General features: G+C 35.7%; 3 protein-coding genes and 2 pseudogenes across 3 annotated transcripts; 4 read left to right on the top strand and 1 right to left on the bottom strand.

Moving 5' to 3' along the window:
• Positions 1-4,535: 4,535 nt before the first annotated feature.
• Positions 4,536-8,284, top strand: LOC125211072 (transmembrane 9 superfamily member 8-like). The gene is made up of 7 exons (XM_048110757.2): positions 4,536-4,775; positions 5,821-5,985; positions 6,063-6,172; positions 6,261-6,369; positions 6,453-6,565; positions 6,648-6,798; positions 6,938-8,284. The coding sequence occupies exons 1-7, from the start codon at positions 4,674-4,676 to the stop codon at positions 8,093-8,095; spliced, it is 1,908 nt and encodes a 635-aa protein (XP_047966714.2). The 5' UTR covers positions 4,536-4,673; the 3' UTR covers positions 8,096-8,284.
• Positions 8,285-9,408: 1,124 nt separating this feature from the next.
• Positions 9,409-10,257, top strand: LOC125210173 (putative CCR4-associated factor 1 homolog 11 pseudogene; annotated as a pseudogene).
• Positions 10,258-12,369: 2,112 nt separating this feature from the next.
• On the bottom strand, positions 12,370-13,612 carry LOC125199563 (plant-specific TFIIB-related protein PTF2-like). The gene has a single exon (XM_048097547.2). The coding sequence runs from the start codon at positions 13,610-13,612 to the stop codon at positions 12,584-12,586; it is 1,029 nt and encodes a 342-aa protein (XP_047953504.2). The 3' UTR covers positions 12,370-12,583.
• A 399-nt stretch (positions 13,613-14,011) lies between these two features.
• LOC148930927 (pentatricopeptide repeat-containing protein CRR2, chloroplastic pseudogene) lies at positions 14,012-14,629 on the top strand (annotated as a pseudogene).
• Positions 14,630-20,686: 6,057 nt separating this feature from the next.
• Positions 20,687-21,569, top strand: LOC125198298 (early nodulin-like protein 14). Its single transcript, XM_048096673.2, has 2 exons — positions 20,687-20,943; positions 21,055-21,569. The coding sequence occupies exons 1-2, from the start codon at positions 20,757-20,759 to the stop codon at positions 21,408-21,410; spliced, it is 543 nt and encodes a 180-aa protein (XP_047952630.1). The 5' UTR covers positions 20,687-20,756; the 3' UTR covers positions 21,411-21,569.
• Positions 21,570-22,639: the final 1,070 nt, after the last annotated feature.

Here is a 22,639-nt window from a genome sequence, read left to right as displayed (position 1 = left end):
CATACATACATTATGCACAAAAATGCACTGCGAAAAGAGAGAGAAGGCGAGCTACAAGAAAAATCTCCACTGCTGCCATAGTAGCAGTGTGTATAAGAGCCGAAATAGGGGTCCCTCCATAGCATCAGGCACATTGCACACTGCACATATAATACATACGTTGCACAAGCGCGCACGTTGCATGCATATACTACACACACTTCACATACACTATATGCACACACTTTGCATACACACACACATTGTGTGTGTTATGTGGAAGTGTGTTTGTTGTGTGTGTAAGATGTGTGTTCTGAGTATGTACTCTGCATGTGTGTTTGGAATAGCTCAATTTTACAATTATTTGAAATTTCAATTTTTCCTTTTACAATAAGGTTATCATAAACCTTTTACTCATATTTGAATTGATTCAGTACTACTCCCTCCGTTCAGAGGCATGTTCCTTTTTGGATCGTCTCATTATAAATGGCATATTTCCTTTTATAGCAAAAAAGTAACACTATATCTCTTTCTTACTTTGTCTTCTCTCTTATTGTTTTCTATGATCATTTAATTATTAAATAACACTATCTAAAAGTTTGTGCCAAAAAAAATGTGTCATATATAATGGGACGGACAAATACATTCATTTCTTGGTTTAAATGACAAAAATAAGGAGATGTCATTCATATAGCAGGTAAAGTAAATTGAAATGGTGCAAGTGAGCATGTGAATCATTTTGTTAGGGGGCCTAAAATTGGATAGTAATTGTGGAGACCAATCTATAGACCCTCAGATTTATTGATTATCCAACCACATTCATTCTGCATATATTGCCCAATTTTGGGCCAATAAAATAATTTGTAGGAAGGTATATTTGACAAAGTTAAGCTACACCATACCAGCCAAAAGTTGACTGATTTCCACAATTCTATTTTATTATGTCACATTAAGGATAGAATGTTCCTAGCCTAACAATTCCGTCCCCGATTAAGAGTCATATTTTGACTGGACACGAGTTTTAAGAAATGTAAAGAAAAGTTGGTTGAAAAAGTTAATGGAAGGTGGGATCCATTTTTTTATATTGGTTTTATAATAAAATGTGAGTGAATTGAATTAGTGGAATGTGGGACCTACTCACTATTTATGGTAAAAATAAAGTGTGACTCTTAATTGGGGACGGACCGAAATGGAAAAGTGTGACTCTTAATCGGGGACGGAAGTAGTAATTCTTTTGGAAAGGGATATTTATTTTCTCCTTCTTCCCTTGATGACTTCATCTACTTCTACCTTGGAAATGCTCTTACTAAATTTTACTTACATGCATATAAATTCATCCAGTTAAACAGAACATGCTAAATGGAGTATCAAAGATCTACTGATTTGAACTGGAACAATCATTAGTTTGTTTATATTTACAAGTTTTGGAAATGGTAATTATAGTATTAGTTGGTCAGATGAATCAAGTAAATCCTATGAAAACATATCCATCATGTAATCATCATCACTTACTCATTACTAAGTTTTCAAAGCTTTGTTATTGCTATTTGATAATGACATCACACTATGTAAAATGTATTTAGGGTTTGTTTAACTTGCAATCAATTTGATGTTGAGATGCATCAATAAAAGTACACATGTATACTTAATTCTAGTTTATGTGTAGTTTGTATACAATGTGTCAATGTTAACTGATTACTTGACTCATTAATCTCAAATTTACTCTATAGTGGAGATGTTAAATTAAACATGCTTAATTCACAACAAAAATTTGAGCATAAAAAAATATCTTGCAAGCTTAAGATTATTTTTCAATTTAGAAATCTTGAGGCTCCTGGCAATACAATGGGGTCCCAGTTCAATTTGGCACATCAACATTCAATTCCAATATCGTAGCCTTTTTAGGGGCAAAATTAGTTTCAAGATTTTATAATCAATTAATTCTATACATTAACACCCCCAACTACTCAAAGTACGACAATTATATTAAAATAAAATAAAGCACCAGCAAAATAATCATAGCCAATAAATCAGGAACACATAATTTGGTGAGTGATAAAATTTGTAAACTGGAAACTGAAAAACGATGATACTAATTATATATAGTCCATGTGGGATATCATAACAATAGAAATTGAACAATACATGTAACAGAAGTTAAATTTTCAAATGAGACCTACTTAATTTATAATCGGTTCCATCTACTTACTATCTTTAACATTTTTGAATTATCTAGAAATAATTATCTCTAAAACCTCAATCTTTAGTGTTATCAACAGGTACTGTTGGTATGAAGACTAAAAATATGCTATGTAGCTTGGTGAAATCCAATGTGTTTTTCTTGTTTATTTTGAGGAAAATTTTGTTGCTTGGGTGCTATTTTGAAGTTCTTTAGATTTTATTAGTAGATCCGTGACTTTTGGTCCGGACATTAATTACTCTACCATTTGGCCAATATACATATGCACACAAAGTGGTAAATGAATTAAAAATAAACAAACAAAAAATCTTTTAGCTTGCCAATCCTTGAATGTTGGTTTAATTTCGTTTTTTTCTCTTTTAATTTTTATCAATTGTTATTTTTATTGTCTTTAATTATTGCCTTTTGAACCTGGTTTGTATTTGAAATTTTACTGATTCATTTTCACTTTGTGCTTTTTTAAATCATCAAAAAAGAGAGCCACAGTCTTTATTTTACATCTATAATAATTAATCTTAATCTTTTCAATTGTAAGCAATACTTTTAATAATTTCAAAACTACAACACGGCCAAACTTTCCTGATGACGAACTTTTTCCGAAAAATCATTAAATATTTTTCCCCATTACTCATGAAAATGATCTCGAAAAAGAAATTGGGGCTAAGAGCAATAATTATTGGAAAAATAGGCGTGGGCATAAAATCATCATAGATTAATGATGATGGACCAAAATGGGTCCCAAATTTTTATGATGGAGGCATATGCTATCTCACTTTTCAGTGTGGGGGACCGTATGTTAAATATGCCCCACCTTTATTCTATTTTATTTGATAAATTCACAAACCCTTTTAATTTGGCCTTAAGAAATTAAATTACTTTAATGACAAAAATTGTTTTGATTCTGGGTTACAGCCATAAGATCCTCTCCAGGTTTTATGTGAATAAAGGTCGACATGATTTTGTACCTACTACTATGAGTATCCATATTCCTTTGTTTTTTTGCCCTATTTTCTAATTTAATGTATAAACATTCGTGTTATTCTTGGAAAATAATGCTAAGTGCAAGAATTTTCTTAATTTTTAAAATCTTGGTACATAATACTAAGTTAGACTCTTTATCCACTTTTAAAATCTTGGTACACTTCAATCTTATATTTTGCTTGTCCAATTTATAGGAATAAATTTTCTTAATTTTTAAAAAATTTATGACCCTAATTTTCCTTTTAGATAGCTCAACTTAGAAAAAGATTAATGAAATCCAACCTTACGAACTTTAAGGCATGAGATTATTTAATTTTTTTTGGTATACATCGACGGATCCAGTGACTATTCCCCATGCTGATTTGTACGCACCTCAATGGGTGGTGGGACAGCTGACCCAAGGATTTGAAGCTGTTTAGATTATTTAATCACACATTGAGGCATCGGTTGGCAGTTAGAGTTGTGATTTGCCATGTTAGTTAATAAATAAGGTTATTTACGTATAAATTCACGAACTTTTAATTTGCTTTGATTTTTTCTTTGAATTTTTTTTAATGTATCTACACTTTGAGTTTTGTTTTTTAATTTTTTCTTCAACAAAGAACTTTGGGGAAATTCGAGTTGATGGCAAGAAATAATTTAACTCTAACATGCATAACAACAAGTAGAGTTAGATTGAATGTCATTATATTAGCGAAATATAACTATCAAAACGTACCCTAAATATCTAAAACTGTGCCTTCGCCACAATTCTAATTTTGGTCGCAAAATGGGCCGTTAAAATGTTGAACTTTGGAGTCACTTGATGAAGTGGATTGGGTTTTCTTTACATAGGCCCATCTTCAGTTATTTGGTTTTTATAAAAGTATCATTACCATTCAATAATATTAAAAATATATTTAAGCTATTAACTTTGTACCAAAAATACTTTTACTATAATAATTATGCAATTCTAGCATTAATGTTATTAAAACACCGAATTCATTTTTTAAATACTTCTTCCATTTCACTATATTTGATTGGTTTTTTTTAGACACGAAATTTAATACTCCACGAGACTGAACGCATAAAGAATAAAGTAAAAAAGATGAGTGATAAAGAAAAAATAATTCTCTTTCTGTCAATAAAAAATAGTCATATTTATGGATAACATGAATTTTAATAAGAAATTGTTAAATTAAGAAAATAATGACAAAAAGTGAATAAAGTAAAAGGGCGAAAAAGTATAAAAATAGAGAAAAAGTGAAATTATTATGAGAGAGAAATCTTTCATTTAGCAAATTAAGATTATTTTTGGGGTACGAAAAGAGTAAATAATGATTAAAATAATAATCCTTGATTGGCAGGTGTAGCCCAAGAGTGAAAGTAAAACTACCTCAAAGCAACCGACAATCTTAAAACACACACGAATGATCTGATCCTTCCTTCATCCTTCTTCCCTCTCCCTGGATCTGGAACCACATACCATTTGCTCCATTCCGCCATTGGAAGAGCAGCTCTTGGATCTCATACAATGCGTGCGCTTTCCTTCTTCCCAGCCTTGTGCATTTTGCTCCTTGCGCCCAATGCCTTCAGCTTCTATCTCCCGGGTGTTGCCCCCGAAGATTTTCAAAAGGTTCAATCTTTCTTAAAACCCAAGATTTTGTACCTAAATTTCGATTTGGGTTTTTTTCTGATTTAATGATTCAATGTGATAAGAACTTTGTTCGTTTCTTGATATTGGTTATGTGTGAAGATCTAGTGCCTGTCTATGCTCTTGAGTGTGTAAAGTTTTGATTTTGATATAGGTTTTGATTAGAGAGATTTCTTGATAGCAGCTCATTTGTCTGTTTTGGGCTTGTTTTCATGGATTTTTGGACTTCAAATCAAGGGATGGATTGTGTTGACATATTTTTAAGCTTGTATGAGTAAGCAAAAATGTTTGTGGAGTCCAATTTTGAATGGTCTGAAGAATGTAGAGTGTTAGAGTGTTTGTGATACAATTGTTTTGACTGTGGAAGGAAATCTTTAGGGGTTTAGTGGAGACTGATGGGCATAATTAGTAAACTACTACGGGTGGTTGACAAGATGGGACTTTGATTTTGGACTGCTCGTGATTCTGAACCTGTTCCCGTTCTTTTGTGTTGAAACTCTTGTGTATGATTGAGTGAAGTTTGTATAGGAGATCACGATTGGTGCTTCACATTCTTCAATATCATTTCTTGGTTAAGACGAGGGATAATATTGTAATGTTGCAGCATGTAGATTTTATTACCTGCATAAATACGGAGTAATGCAGAAGGCATTGTTGCTGGCAGATTGTGCATTTTCACCTTGTGAAATATTCTTGTCTGTTCTGAACTTTTAATTAGTTCGAGTTTCTGTCATGAAACATTTCCTCTGTAGGGTGATTATTGAAAAACACATCCCTCGGTCCTTGATGCTATACTATTGCACTCTTAAAATGTGAAAATGAGGAGGCGAAAGAGACGCATTGGGCAAGGGCATCAGTAAATCATATATGAAATTTGAATTTCTTAGTGTTGGCTAATTTGTAGCCTGAAATCTTGTTCCTAAGTTTAGAGAGTCCATTTTTAGAAGTTTCTGGTTGGTCTTGGACTGTTCTAACACTCCTTTCTGTCCGTGTCTTGTTTCTTTTTTATTTCCCGAATCAAATGCAGGGAGATCCATTGAACGTGAAAGTAAACAAACTGACCTCTATAAAGACTCAGCTTCCATATTCATACTATTCTCTTCCCTACTGTCACCCCAACAAGATAGTCGACAGCAGTGAAAATCTTGGAGAAGTACTTCGTGGAGACCGCATTGAGAACTCCCCCTATGTGGTCCGTCCTATCGCTTTCACAATGCTCTTTGACATTCTCTCTTATTATTGACTTCTTGTTTTATGCTTTTGCTGCAGTTCAAAATGAGGGAACCACAAGTCTGCAATGTTGTCTGTCGAGTTACACTCGATGCCAAAAAAGCAAAGGCATTCAAAGAAAAAATTCAGGATGAATATCGTGTTAACATGTACATCAACCTTTGCAGTATACAAATCTCATTTGTTGTGACCCTTCTTTTAACATGTCTTGCTTATTTGATGAGTCTGTTTTTGCAGGATCCTTGATAATCTCCCTTTGGTTGTTCCGATCCCAAGGTCAGAACAAGAAGGTCCTCCTATCTACCAGCTCGGTCATCATGTTGGGCTGAAAGGGCAGTATGCCGGTGTAAGTTAGCTAAACATAACCTTGAAATTGTATGATTTACTTACAGGATTCCTACTTTACTTAGTATTATGTATTATACGCAGAGCAAGGATGAAAAATACTTCATATACAACCACTTGAGCTTTACGGTCAAGTTTCACAGAGATGAGTTGACTGATTCAGCTAGGATTGTCGGTTTTGAGGTCATACCATTTAGGTTGGTCTTCACTGGTGTACTGCTATTTCAAGTGGTTTGTGCTCTGTTAAATAAACTTGCCTATTTATACCTCGTTCTGTAGTGTCAAACACGAATATGATGGAAAATGGGACAAGAATGCTCATCTCACTACATGCTATCCCCAGTCAAAGAGAACAGTTTCTTCTTCGAACTCCCCTCAAGAGGTTGAAGATAAACAAGAAATCATTTTTACTTATGATGTCGCATTCCAGGTAATTATTTCAAAGGCCTTTTTTCACACTTTGCATACTAATAAGCCGTGAGTTCGTAGCTGCCTTTGTCAATGCTACTTATAGCAGTCCTGACCGAATCGACCGTAATAAAGTTCCATCTTTTTTGTCTTATCTTCAGGAGAGTGATGTGAAGTGGGCATCAAGATGGGATACGTATCTTCTGATGACTGATGATCAGATCCATTGGTTTTCCATTGTGAATTCTCTCATGATTGTGCTCTTCCTCTCTGGCATGGTTGCGATGATAATGCTGCGAACACTTTACCGGGACATCTCAAAGTACAACGAACTCGAGACTCAGGAGGAGGCCCAGGAAGAGACGGGATGGAAATTGGTGCACGCAGATGTGTTCAGGCCTCCTACCAACTCGGACTTACTCTGTGTTTATGTCGGGACCGGTGTACAATTTCTCGGGATGATGCTCGTCACCATGGTCTTCGCTGTCCTCGGTTTCCTCTCTCCTTCCAACCGGGGTGGGCTCATGACGGCCATGTTGTTTGTGTGGGTTTTCATGGGACTCTTCGCTGGTTACTCTGCTGCCCGGATTTACAAGATGTTCAAAGGAACGGAGTGGAAGAAAATCGCACTCCAGACTGCATTCCTGTTCCCTGGCCTCGTGTTTGGTGTCTTCTTCGTGCTCAATGCTCTCATCTGGGGTCAGAGATCTTCAGGTGCAGTGCCGTTCGGGACAATGTTCGCATTGGTCTTCCTCTGGTTCGGAATCTCAGTCCCGCTCGTCGTCGTGGGGAGCTACGTGGGCTTCAAGAAGCCAGCAATTGAAAACCCGGTGAAGACGAACAAAATACCTAGGCAGATCCCGGAGCAGCCATGGTACATGAACCCCATCTTCTCCATTCTGATCGGAGGCGTCCTACCGTTTGGAGCTGTCTTCATCGAGCTCTTCTTCATCCTGACCTCGATCTGGCTGAACCAGTTCTACTACATCTTCGGATTCCTCTTCATCGTCTTCATCATCCTCCTCATCACCTGCGCGGAGATAACCATCGTGCTCTGCTACTTCCAGCTGTGCAGCGAGGACTACCTCTGGTGGTGGAGGTCGTACCTCACGTCCGGATCCTCAGCGCTCTACCTCTTCCTCTACGCAACCTTCTACTTCTTCACGAAGCTCGAGATCACGAAGCCCGTCTCCGGCGCCCTCTACTTCGGGTACATGCTGCTCGCTTCATATTCGTTCTTCGTTGTCACCGGCACCATTGGATTCTATGCGTGCTTCGTCTTCACCAGGCTGATTTATTCTTCTGTCAAGATTGATTGATTGAGCTGTATACAGGGCTTCCATATTTTGCAAACTTGTTGAGGGAAATCTGTATTAGTTATTGTAAAAGTTCATATTTCAAATTCTTTACTATTGGAGTCATCTTTGTAGCAAGAATGAAGAACTGCACTACCTTTTGTTGATCAGATAATGGAAAACGTGCTACTAAGACTATATTATTATATGCTATATATAGTTTTGTCTATCATTACTCAATAAAAATTTATGTATATAATTGCATTCCAAAACTAGGCACTAACTTGAACAAACCGATAAACTCATGGGCTAGCTTGAAATCTGCATTAAAATATGTATATAAATGCAGTTCAAAACTAGGCCATAACTTGAATAGTCAGATTAACTTATGGGCTAGCTCGAAATCTGAATGTATGATTTGTCTATCATATATTTAATCAAAAAAGTGTATATAAATGCACTTCGAAACTATGCCCTAACTTAACAAGTCCGACTAACTCATGAACTAGCTCGAAATCTGAATGTTAGCTATTAAAGATCAAAATTTTTAATTGGATAAAATTTCAATCAAATCAGCCCGAAATCAAAATAGAATCTATATGGAGTATAAATTCATAACATTTATATCTATAATAAAAATAATAAAATTTAGTAACGAGTTATTTAACTGTTGAATACTCCATATTTTCAAATTTGGAATGCATGATTTTCGGGATATTTATTTACTAAGAAATACTCAATCCGTCCCAGATAATTCGTCCCAGTTTTCCATTTCAGACCGTCCTACATAATTTGTCCAATTTCATTTTTACCATTTTTGGTAGTGGACCTCATATTCCACTAAATCATTTATACTCACATTTTATTATAAAACTAATATATAAAGGTAGGACCCACATTCCACTAACCTTTTCAACCCACTTTTCATTACAATTCTTAAAACCCGTGCCCGGTCAAAGTGACCCGAATTATCTGGGACGAAGAGAGTAATTATTTTTTATATATAAAAATAGGTTTAATCCTACTTTGATAATAAGGTTTTAGCCTTTAGTTCGGTTAGTAAAGGAGTTAATTAATAAATAAAACTGCTTATATTACAAATTAAGGAGCAGATTAAAAGGAAAGATATAATCTTCTAACACAAAATTTAATACCGTTAGTTTGAATAAGGTAAGTAAAGAAACGATCTTAAAATTTCCTTATATACATTAGTTTGAATAAGGTAAGTTTTTGCAGATTATTAGACAGCGGAGAAGGGTTTAGATATGATCTCTTATATATAGATGTGCAGTTCCATTAATCGATCACAAAGCAAAATCATACTCTTTAAGAGAGAAATCAGAATTATCGAAAGCAAAATTAAGAGAGAAATTATTAGAGAATCGATCATGGCGGTGGTGGTGAGAAAGGTTTGGCAGAGCAATCTGGATGCGGAATTTCGTGTGATCGCAGGCTGTTTGAAGCAATTCCGGTTCGCATCGATGGACACCGAATTCCCGGGCACCATCTACAAGCCGGAGGGGAGCGTGTCGACTCTCTCAGCCGCCCATGTTTATGCGTTGATGAAGAAAAACGTGGACGCTTTGAACATCATCCAACTCGGCCTCACCCTCTCGGACGACCGCGGAAACCTCCCGACTCTCGGCACACCGGCCACATTCTACGTGTGGGAGTTCAACTTCCGCGACTTCGACTGCGACTACGACCGCTACAATCCGGAGTCCATCGCGTTCCTCCGCGAACAGGGCATCAACTTCGCGGAGCACAAGCGCAGGGGCATCAACTCCCGCTTCTTCGCTGCCTACTTCCTCAGATCGGGCCTTGGAATGGGCCGGGCCTGGGTCACCTTCCACGGGCTCTACGACTTGGGCTTCTTGATCAAGATTCTGACGAGGGCGCCGCTGCCCGGCCATCTCCCAGAGTTCATGCTGCTGCTGCGTCGCTATTTGGGGATTCAGGTCTACGATTTGAAGCCCATCACCCGCTCCTTTGCGCTTCACGGTGGGCTCGACGCGGTGTCTCGGAGTTTGAGTGTCCAGCGGGCTGCTGGGAAGACCCATCATGCCGGCTCCGATAGTCTGCTCACTATGCAAGTCTTCGCTCGACTTGTTCTCAACTCCAACTACGCTCCCGCTTCTGCTATGCTTCGCCAATTCAACTATCTATTGTACGGACTCACCTGTTAAATAGCATTCATTTCTATACAACTTTGTGATTATAAATCACCTTTTCTTTATAAACTGCATTTCCTTCTAAATTGTCTTATCAAATTATTATGCATAAAAGTCATAATATAAACATAGAGTATGACACAACATTAGGAATGTGATCAAATGCGATGTATAACTAATAAAAATATTCAAGTCATGCAACCGTAATTTGGCAATGAAGTGTAACACATAAATTTTTTTGTATGTAATTTGAATGTAATTGATGATATTTATATCATAGGTAGAAAATTGAAAGATGATAGGCATTGTTTCAACATTTTAATGATCGTGTTAAAAGTTGAAAATGAATAAAAAGTTAACTCAATAATTGGCAATCGACCCAATTATCAGTAGTTTCATTTTGCAGAGACAAACAATCCATTGTATTATAAATCATACGGAGTACTGTATTTGCAGTGTACATTATTTTTATGGTTAATTTGACTAAAGATAAATAAAGTTAGTGGTATAATCATATAATATTAATTTCAGTTATTTTCACTAATTAACCATTAACGTTTGATTGGGAGAATAAAAGTAGTACATGTTTATATAAGCTCGTTTTTAATAAAGTTTGATTGGAATTGAAGATTTTGGATGATAAAAATAAAAACAAATTTAAATCTAAATCTATAATATTGATAAATTTCTGCCTTAAAATTTGTTAAATAATAAAATAAAGTTGACTTTAGTGGAGATAGTTCAACGTAAAATTTGTTAAAATCTACAAATCTATTTCAGTTGAACCCATGCTATGCTGCATGATTGTGGCGAGCTGTGCAGCCATGGCTTGGATCATGTCAAACTCCGCGCCTCCGTGGACACCTTGGAAGTGCAAAAGTAAGCTAGCTGGATGATTCCTTGAGTGCCTTTAAATTCTCCAAACGAGCACCATAGCTCTCCGGGTATTCACCCTCGTTCACCACACCAGTTGATAGAGTTAAGGCATGATTGCTACAGTATAACCGTCCTAAACCAATATCCAAGACACATTGCCCTTCCATTGAAGAGCTATTTATAATCCAACCCTCACTCTCTAACACTACTTATTATCATTCTCACGATAATAAAAGTAAATAAAAACAACCACCACCACCATAATAATGCTATTACCAACTTCCAATGATAATCATAACCCTTCACAAAAGAAAGTTAATCAAGGCAAGAACTAGGATATTAATATATCTTCTCTTCAATGGTCTAAGCTACAAGACTTCAAATTGCTGAATTGCATTTTGGTGCATTGGTGGTAATGTAGTCATTACAATAGCCCTCACAAAATGAACGCAATTACAGTAATAAACCATATTTATTAAGGCCTTTTCTATTACATCAACCTATATGGCAGTAGTTACATGTTCATATTAATATACTTTTTCCAGATGTTACTGCCTATATGCTACACAAACAGCGTCATGAGACTTCATTTTGCTTTTATAAATTAATTAGTAAGTACCTCTTCCAGTTTGCGAGGGGGGAGAGAGTCCTGCAGCTGCTTTAGATTGGTGTATATAGGCTGGTCTTGTATCTCTTTAGTTGACACTTCCCTGTGCAATCTGCTCATTGCAAATTTGCAATAGTGGTTGATCATTCAGGACAGATGTTTGAATATCATAGTTGCTAGGTGCAAAAGGGATGTCTTGGTAGGACACTAGACATGGACTTTGAACTAATGATAAGTTCTCAGCAGCCTGCTCTAGACCTTGGAGCTTCATATTCGACAAGGACATGGCTGTCTAAACATGTGGCAGAAGCTGTCCATTGGTTTAAACATATTCAATTTAACTTCCTAGTTCCTACCAAGCTAGTTGGTCTCAGCAAGCAGTGGAGAATTTGTTTTGCGAGCGACTAATATGATTCCCAATCAGTAGTATAATTCATGGATTTACATGAAACCAGATTGATTTTATCAGTCTAAATGTACAAAGTGAAGCCAGATTGGAGTACTAAGTACTAGTATATTTTGAATAACATAAAATATGCTCTTAAAATCATCAATATGCTAGACTTGGCCATATTCTCTAAGTTAAACCACAGGAGCACGAAGTACTCTGCAAATCAATAAAAATAATAGCAAAAACACACATATAAGCAAAACATACTTCTCATTGCTCAGTTATCGTTTATCCAAAATAAACATTTAATTAAGTAAAACAGAATAAAAATTCTAATGGCTGAAACTACTTACTTGAATCACTCATATGCAAAAATTTGGTGTTCCACAAAACTTTATGCATTTGTTATGCAGAAAGGACTATTTTGGTTTAGGTGACGAAAACCATAAATCTTAACGGAGCCTTCATCATTCATTAACATGAGCAAACACGTGCAAGTCTAACAGAGCATTGTAATGTCCTTTTTCTATCTCCTCTTCCTTCACGCTATGAAGGAGCAGAGTTTCAATTATGAGATCTTCCCACTCAATCTCCACACCACATTTCCTTTTCCTTGTCTTTTTCCTCGCTTTCTCTGGCTCGAATACAGTAAGATCATTGCCCCCACCACTTTTAGGACGCATAATCCTCAATATGCGCATCTTTGCAGCCTTGATCTTTTCTTGCCTCTCAGCCCTAGCCAAGCACGCTCTATTGAAAGATGGCGGCCGAGCATCCAATCCCACATCCTTCTGCAATATATCCTTCAGAATCATCTTCTTGCTCATCTCCGATTTCCCACTCCACCACTCTGTATATCCGTGAAGATCAAACGTTCCTTTTTGCCTTTCCCTTGGATTCACTGCATCAATGGCAGAAATCCCCTCCAAGTAATTTGAATAAATCAGTGTCAAACACTCATGAGAAATTTGAAATTTATCAGGACAATCACTGGGGATGCTCGTCATTGCTCGCTCAAAAGCATTCACAACATCAAACTCAGGCAACTTCAAATCAACAAATTCAACCACCCGGCCAATCATCCGCCCTAATTCATACACATCGCAACCAACTGTATCAGCCACATCAACAATGGGCATCATCTTCTGATCCATTCTCATCACAATATAAGAACATGCCCCAATCAGAACAGAAAACCAATCCCCTTGGCCGTATTCTCCATCAGTGACCTCCGCAATCAAATGCCTAACCTCTTGCGATTTCTGGGCTGAAAAATCCAACTTGAACATAAAATCGTGAATCAAGTTTTGAGCATGATGGATGTTAGTTTCCTTGTAATCATGGGCAGTTCCAATGCGAATGTAGGTGCCAGTAGGCTCTTGCAAATTATCGAATTGTTGGATGATTCCGCACGACGTACATTCCATATTTCCTGTTTCATAATCAGATACTAGCGTCCTCTTCCTGCAGCTCTCGCAGGCGCGAGAACTTTCCATCTTTTTGCTGAAACAAAGAAACAATCAAAATCAGTGAGGTACAAGCACTTACTGACTTTGTTTTAATGTTGGAAACCATTTACTGGAGCTTAAAGGAGAAAATGTATTGATTGTTTGGAATATTTCGCAAATAAATTACCGATTGATTTATCAATGACATCGATGAACTAATCACATACACATCCAGATTGATTCTAGACTGCTTATATGATTAACATGTACTACTAATTAATTCGGTCATCGGTTAGTCAGTTAACCGATGACCGAACCGAATATCACATTTCTCGGTTACGGTTCCAAAATTAAGGCGTCTACTCGGTTATCGGTTCGATTCGGTTCCAATAGGTTGAACCGATTGGATCAACTGATTGGAACTGAATTACTCATTTAAAGCTATGCATGCACGGGCTCGAATCAAAGGCGCTTGCGACGTTTCAGGAGATGGTGAAACGAGGTGTATCGCCTACTCCAGTAACGTTAATCAGTGTGTTGGGAGTTTGCAGCCATTCTGGACTCGTTGATGAGGGAAAATCGTTGTTTGATTCGATGGGGAGACTTGCATTGTGGATCTTCTTGGCAGAGCTAATAGACAAGGAAGCGGCTCGGATCAGAGCCGATATGCGAGATGAGCTGGTGTGGGGCGCTCTCCTCAGATCGTGCAGGATTCATTGCAACATGGAGCTTGCAGAGAGGGCGAGCAGGATGCTGTTTGAGCTCGAGCCCACGAATGCAGGGAACTACATGCTTCTTGCTGAGATATACGCGGCGGCGAAGATGTGGGACGAGGTGAAGAGAGTGAAGATGGTGTTGGAAGAGAAGGGACTGCAGAAGGTACCGGGATGTTGCTGGATTGAAGCGAAGAAAAGGGTGTACTCGATTAGGTCTGTGGACGAGGTGAATCCTCAAATCGAGCTGGTCCATGCTTTGGTGGTGATGCTGTCGGAGGAGATGATGGAGCAGGGGTACGTGCCGGAGACGAAATCGGTGCTGTACGAGCTTGATACGGAGGAGAAGTAGCGGGTGCTGTTGAGGCACATTCAGAAATAGGCTATGAACTGCATGAATTTTTATTTTTTTTAATTCAGTTCCGGTTTGGTTAACTGGAACCGAACTGAACCGAGGCCAATTCCGTTTCGGTTTCAGTGCTTCAATCTCGGTTACTTTTATGCTCGGTTAACCGTGTTGAACCGACCGAATTACCTGACCCAGACTAATCGCATACACATCCAAATTGCAACACCAAGGATGCAGATCAAATTACTATTATGAAACATAAAATTGATACTTCAATTAAAACAATTACAGCCTAAGAGAAACGACTGCCGACGGAAATCAGCAGGCGGTGGCCTTACCGGTGGATTTTGACCTCACAGACTATTTGGCCGCCAGACAATGTGTGAGGCGGGCGAAACGGAAGAGATTAGGATTTTGGGGTTTAGTTTTCTCTTTTATTCTCAAGTAAATATTTTAATTAGGTTTTAGTAATCGATTATATTGTACCGACTTGAGTGGTCAAAATTATATTTAAGTCACTTTTTTATTAAATATTTTTTAATTTTGGCAATTTGAGGTGTTTTTTTAATACTTCAAATAATAGTTGGAATTTATGAAAACTATATAAGTGTATATTATACGCAAATTTATTTCTTTCGAACAATTAACTTTTGTGATTCTCCAATAGTAAAATTACTGTAAAAAAGTTATACTCCCTCCGTCTGCGAATAAGAGTTCCATTCCATTCCGGCACAGGTTTTAATAAACGTTAAGAAAAGTGAATGGAAGAAGAAAGTTAGTGGAATAAGGGTCTCATTTATATATATTAGTTTTAAATTATATGTGAGTAGAATGAGTTGGTGGAATTTGTGACATTTTTACCATTTATGGTAATTATGAATCGGGACTCTTATTCACGGACGGACCAAAATAGAAAAACGGGACTCTTATTCGCGGACGGAGGGAGTATATTGTATTTGGCCCATCTCCAATAATTGACAAATTTTTATTGTTATTAATTACAATATAGTAGTATGCTAGTTATATAAGCCAAATAACTAATTTTATCTTTATAGCAGAGAAATTATTAATATATATAAATTTATCATAACTGAATTTATATTAAATTGCTGAATTAATTGCTGAGTAAATCAATGAAGTTCAATTTATAGTTTATGTTAATCGTATAAACTTTCAAAATAGAATTGTAATTTATCCAAAAACTAATTTAAACAATTTTCCAATCTAATTTATTTCTAAAAAAATTGCAAGCTAATTTAGTCCAATGAATAGAGATAAGTATGAAAAATGGCTTCAATTAGGATTCATAAAAAATATTTAAATCTAGAATTTGACACAATTGATATTTTTATTCGAATGTATCAAAATTTGCGCTCTTCTCCGTTTCTAAATCTTTTAAGCTTTATAGATAAATTCTTATTTATTTATAACTACTATATAAAAAGTAAATCATCTATGATATTTATTCTCTAAAAATCCCTTTGCAGAAATAGGCAATTTACCCATACGGAGAAATGATATGCTGAGGGACACTTTGCGAGGAAAGTGAGTGCCACTTTCCAAATCAGCAGTTATTAATTACTTGCTCCGTCCCAGATAATTCGTCCCAGTATTCTATTTTGGTCCGTCCCACATAATTTGTCCCACTTCACTTTTACCATTTTTGGCAGTGGACCTCATATTCCACTAACTCATTCCTACTCACATTTTATTATAAAAACGTCTCACCAACTTTTTCAACTCACTTTCCATTAGATTTCTTAAAATCCATGTCCGGTAAAATGGGACGAATTATCCGAGACGGAGGAAGTATTTTTTAATACAAAATTCGATCTCTTCTCATAAAAGCTCTGTAATTCTAAGATTTAACCGCCATTCTCTCTGCTCTCCCATTTCAATAATTAAAGAATCAGTCGCTCACTCTCCGTCACAAATTGTCCATCAGCATATCAATTCTCTGTATTATAACACTTCGGACATATTATGATAAAATAAAATAAAAAAATAAACATAATGAACTACAAAATAGTTCAAATTGAGATTTAAGAATATTTTTCGAACGGATTGACATGTATCACTTTATGATGTTATTTATCATAGTTTATTGATTCAATTTAATAAAATTTGTGGTGTGATCAAATAATACTGATATCAATAATTTTCACGAATTGAATAGTAGTATTAACTTTTGATTTGGAGAATATAACAACATTTTATATAAGCTTGTATTTAGTAAAGTTTCATTGGAGTTAGATTTTTTTTTTAATGAAAAGAAAGTAATACTATGGGTTTGTATAATAAAAAAAATTAAGTTATATTTATAAATTTAGGCCTCAAAATTTGTTGAAATAATAAAATAAACTTGATTTTTATGGAGATAGTTCGTATTAGAATTCTCTTCAACACTCAACTAATTTCACTGAACAGTCAATCTGTATATGCACAACGACATGACTCAACTTAGGGGGTGTTCGGTTTGCAAGATTGTATCCATGATTAAATTTGTTGTGTGTTTGGTTCATGAGATTCAACCCCACAATTAAATCCAGATGGATAATTATAAGATAATTAGTCATAGCTAATCCCCTATGATTAAAATAATCTCACAACTCAATTCTAAATTGTATGTTGGTATTATTTTATCTTGTAAACCGAACACCACCAAAAATGATCATGAGATTCCCCAAAATAGTTAAAAACAAGATTCTACATGTATTTCTTTTGTATAAAACCAAATTTGATTTGGCAAAAGAGAAGACAAAAGTGTTAATTTGGAAGTTGAGCAGAAGTGTCCAAATTAGAAGCACAAACTCCAAACATTGTCTGCTTTTAAACTGTATATGCATCATTCAGGTTACCAGACACAAGTATATGCTAGAACTAGAGCATTATATGTATATAAAGGTTAGGTTTCATCCCTCCCTCTATTTCTTATCTCATCAAGAAGATTAAGAGCTTCCTCGAATTTTCTTCCTTTTCGGAGGTCATTGATGATTATATTATAACAAATCAAATCGGGATCAAGTCCGATCGACAACCTTTTATTTCCTAGAAGTAGTACATTGCAAAGACCGTGAGCCACATAGGCGCTGATCATGAGCTACAATGATACACCCACTGTGAGCTATTCGATGGAACATGATCACAGGCCTTGATAGAATACGATCTGCATTATATTATTTTGCTTTTAAACTATGTTCTAATTAAGCAATCAAATATAATACTATGATTCAATCTAATAGTTATAGTAAATAAAATTCATGTAAAATTTGTAGCAAAATAGGAGTATAAAAAATTCATACTTTCAAAATTAGAATTTTATATAAAATAAAAGAATTCTCTATCTCTTTGTATAAGTGATTGACCATTCAATATATATTATTACTAATATTTTAAACGAAATTGTCATAGAAACGAGTACCATTAAAGATATTATACATAACTTTATATAGTAAGTACTAATATAGTATGTAAACTGATCACCCGTCAAGATTTACCTATTCCTTTATCACTGATTCATACTCCCTTCGTCCGTCATTAAATGCCTCATTTTTTCTTTTCTGTCCGTTCACTAATAAATGTTCCATTTCATTTTTACCATATTTGGTAAATGGACCCTACATTCCACTAGTCCATTCTACTCACATTTTATTACTCCCTCCATTTCGCCATAGTTGAGGCGAAACTTTTCGACACGGAGTTTTAGAAATGAATATTGAGTGTGTTAAATAAATAGATAAAAAAGTAAGAGAGAGGAAAATGTAGAGAGAATAAAGTATAAAGTGAATAGAGTAAGAGAAAGTAAAGTAAGAAAGAGAAAAAAGTTACCATATAAGGAAATGACTCAACTATGAAGAAACTTTCCGAAATGGTAAAATGATTCAACTATAGTGAAACGGAGGGAGTATAATATTAATATATACTCCCTCCGTTCGCGAATAGGAGTCCCGTTTTTCTATTTTAGTCCATCCGCGAATAAGAGTCCTGGTTCACTTTTACCATAAATGGTAATAGGATCTCACCTTCCACTAACTCATTTCACTCACATTTCATTTAAAACTAATATATATAAGTGGGACACCTATTCCACTAACTTTTTTCCACCCACTTTTTTTACCATTTCTTAAAACCCGTGCCGCCCATGAATGTGACTCCTAATGGCGGACAGAGGGAGTAAAAAATAAGTCTCACATTCCACCAACTTTTCTACCCACTTTGCGGACGTAAGGAGTAATTTTCTACTGAAGAAGCTAAATAGGATCTTTTATCTTTACTTTGTTGAGAGAGGTATTGATATTAAAATTAGAAATTTGAGTGTAAATTAGATATTTTTCATAAATTTTAAAGTTGATTGTAAAAATAAAAAAATTAGCTTTTTCGAATTTTACCATCCCTCTATTTCTCATCATCAAGAAGATTAAGAGCTTCCTCGAATTTTATTCCTTTCCCGAGTCCATTGATGATGATACTGTAACAAATCAAATCGGGATCAAGTCCAACAACCTTTATTTCCTCGAAGTAGTACATTGCAAAGACCGCGACACATAGGTGCAATAACCATGAGCATACGATTTGCATTATACTCCTTCGGTCCCATCTTAATTATCACTCTTTTCTATTTCGGTCCGTCCCAACTTAATTGTCACATTTTATTTTTACCATAGATGGTAAGTAGGTCTCACACTCCATTAACTCACTCTACTCACATTTTAGTATAAAACTAACATAAAAAATAGTCTCACATTCCACAAACTTTTCCAACCAACTTTTCTTTACATTTATTAATATTCGTGCCCACTCCAAGAGTGACAATTAAGTTGGGACGGAGTATTATTTTGCTCTTAAACAATGTTGTAATTAAGCAATCAAATATCATGTGATTCAATCTAATAGTTATAATACATAAAATTTATGTAAATTTAGTAGTAACATAGAGTATAAAAAATTCATACTTTCAAATTAGAATTTTGTTTAAAAAAGAATTTTCTATCTCTTTGTATAAGTGATTGGCCATTCAATATATTATTAGTAATATTTTAAACTAATATTTCCTATCTTTGATGCTATTAAAGGTATTAACATAACTTTATAAAGCAGTGAGTACTACTAATATAGTATGTCAACTCACGGTCAAGATTTACCTATTCCTTTATCACTGATTCATAATTTTCTACTATAGAAGCTATAAATAGGATCTTTTATCTTTATTTTGTTGAGAGGTATTGATACTTAAAATCACAAATTTGAGTGTAAATTTGATATTTTTCATAAATTTTATAGTTGGTTGTAAAAATAAAAAATTTAGGATTCATAGTGATTTTTTCATAAAATCATTTTTTCAGCTTTAGAAATTCACTACTACAAAGGATAAGTTCATAATTTTTACAACAAATTTGAAGTTCATTTCTTATCAAACTAGGCTAAAGTTTATGATATTATTATGGATCAATATCTCATTTAAATTTTATTTATTATCATCTCTCATACAAAATTTCTTATTTTAAATGCTATTCATGTCATATTTAATTTTAGATTATGTGAAATCTGTATAACCAATATTTTATGTGTTCTATAATAATATTTCATATTCCAGTGATCATATTTTTTTCATTTAATTAATATTATTTAACAAATAATATTCAGTATGTATACCAAATCATTTAAATATGATATTTAGCAAAATAATAGTATTTCCCAAATTTGGTCACAAAAATCAGCAAATTATCCATTGTAGTGATCTTTCCAACTAATTTTGCGTGAAATAAATCAATTCCGACCAATATTATAGTTATAATTATATCAAATTTAGACCAAAATTTATAATTTTAGAAATCAATACTGATTTAATAATAATAATTGGTAGGACTATAAAATAATAAAATCAGCAAAGTAGCTTTTGTCAAAAATCAAAATAGAGATAAGTTTGGCAACCCCACAATCATATCTGTAAATCTTAACGTTACTCATACCGACAGACTCACCCTTCCCCATTAACCCCTTTAACGGCTAGTTTTCCCTCTCTCATTCCTAATTTCCTATATATATACACACCGCAGCAACACCATTTTCACATCCACCACCACCACCACCACCACAACTCAGCTGCTTTAACAATTTTTCCCAAATCGAAATGGCAGGAATTTCCAGAGCTCAATTCTCTTCAGTTTTGCTACTCATTTTCGTGTCATTGAGCTTCTCAGAAGCTAGAGACCACCTCGTCGGCGGCAAATCCGGCGCCTGGAAGGTCCCTGCCTCCGACGCGGAGTCTCTCAACCACTGGGCGGAGAAATCGCGTTTCAACATCGGAGATTCTCTAGGTAACGAATTAGCTCAATTAGAGTTCTGAAGTAGGTGTCTGTAGATCTAATTACCTTCTCTGATTAGTAGATCTGGTTGTTGATTCGATTTTCCGGTGATTGATTTTGCAGTCTGGGAATACGATGGATCCAAGGACTCGGTTCTGCAAGTGACGAAGAGAGATTACGTGACCTGCAACACGTCGAAGCCGATCGAGACCTACACCGGCGGCAGCACCAAGGTGAAGCTCCCGCACTCCGGTCCGTACTATTTCATCAGCGGCGCCAACGGCAACTGCGAGAAGGGGCAGAAGTTGATCGTTGTGGTCATATCGGAGAGGCGCAGCAGCAATTTGATAAATTCTCCGGCGCCTTCGCCGGCGGAGAGTGAGGGTCCGGCGGTAGCGCCTGCTCCTGCCAGCGGCGCCGGAAGCTTGAGTGGTGGATTTTTGGCGGTGGTGCTGGCGGCGATGTTGGTTGCGGTGTGAAGAAATTTGGGAGTTTGCTAATGGTGAAGGAAGTAGGAATGGTTATTTGTTTGATTCTTTTGGAATGGAGTTTATTTTTTTATGTTTTTTTCGGATTTAATTATTTTGGTGTAATTGAGATTACATTTCGAAATATATTCGATTAGTTTATGTGTTCAATTGAACCTTATTATTGTTTTCAAGTTAATTAATTAGTGTTTTCAGCTTTTTGCTTATAAATATAATTTGTAATAATTTCTAATTTTCTGGTAAAAATATAAACACTTTTTATATTCAATTTTTAAATGAGGGCCCAATCAATGAAAGAAAAAACACATACTAGTACATTATCACACGTGAAAATTTTAACAACAGTCACAAAGATTAATTTTTCCATGATTTTTGTTTTTTGAAGTTGGATCGTGCCTCGTGGTGTCAATTTTCCATTGGTGCACATGACTTGTTTTATGAATCATATATGATGAAACAACGTCGTTTCTCTTTTTTGGTGGTTCCTGTTGGGAGCATGAGATATTTGGAGTTATAGCTAATGAATTGAATTCTAATTGCTCTGAATAATACGAGTTTCAACTTCTTTCTGAATCAGCACCACCGTTTACTGTTGCCATAAGAGGTAACTGTTTTTACGACATTAATTGTAATATAAGGCGTAATAAGAGGCATCCGCAGCGGTGAAGGCTGCGGTACTCGTTCGTCCGTGCCGCTGAGTACGGTGCCGTCCGTCCGTGCCAGCGGCACGGCGCTGCTCTTAGCTAAGAGCACGTCTGTGCCGCTGAGCAGCACACGTGGCGACGTCTCATTCGCCAACAGCATAGCCATTGGCTTATTTAATTTATTTTTATTTTTTTTAAAATGCAAAAATAATTGAAAAAAATATTTTAAATAAAAAAAATATTTTCCCACTTCCCAAAAAAAATATATCCGTTTTCTTCCCACTTTTAATTTATTTTTCAATTTTTTTCCCCAAAATTCACATTTTAATCTATAAATACCCCCACTTCAACACAAAAAAATCACATTCTCATCTATTCTATCATCATCTACATTCTCTCATATTTTTTCCTCATACTCTCTCATCTAAATTCCCACCACACTACACGATGTCCCGCTCCGGCGATCACCCCTCCGGCAATCGCGGTTGGAACCACGATTGGTTCGACTCTGAGGCCGGATTTAGTCCGGAAACGCAATTTACGGCCCCTCCTCAAACCCAAGGTTCGCAAGCTCCG

Source organism: Salvia hispanica, chromosome 3 (assembly GCF_029641045.1).
Source record: "Salvia hispanica isolate PSC_SH4W2 chromosome 3, Shi_PSC_v1, whole genome shotgun sequence".
NCBI classification, from domain to species: domain Eukaryota; kingdom Viridiplantae; phylum Streptophyta; class Magnoliopsida; order Lamiales; family Lamiaceae; genus Salvia; species Salvia hispanica.
The sequence above is the reverse complement of the archived record's forward strand: the minus strand, read 5'-3'. Positions and strand labels throughout refer to the sequence as shown.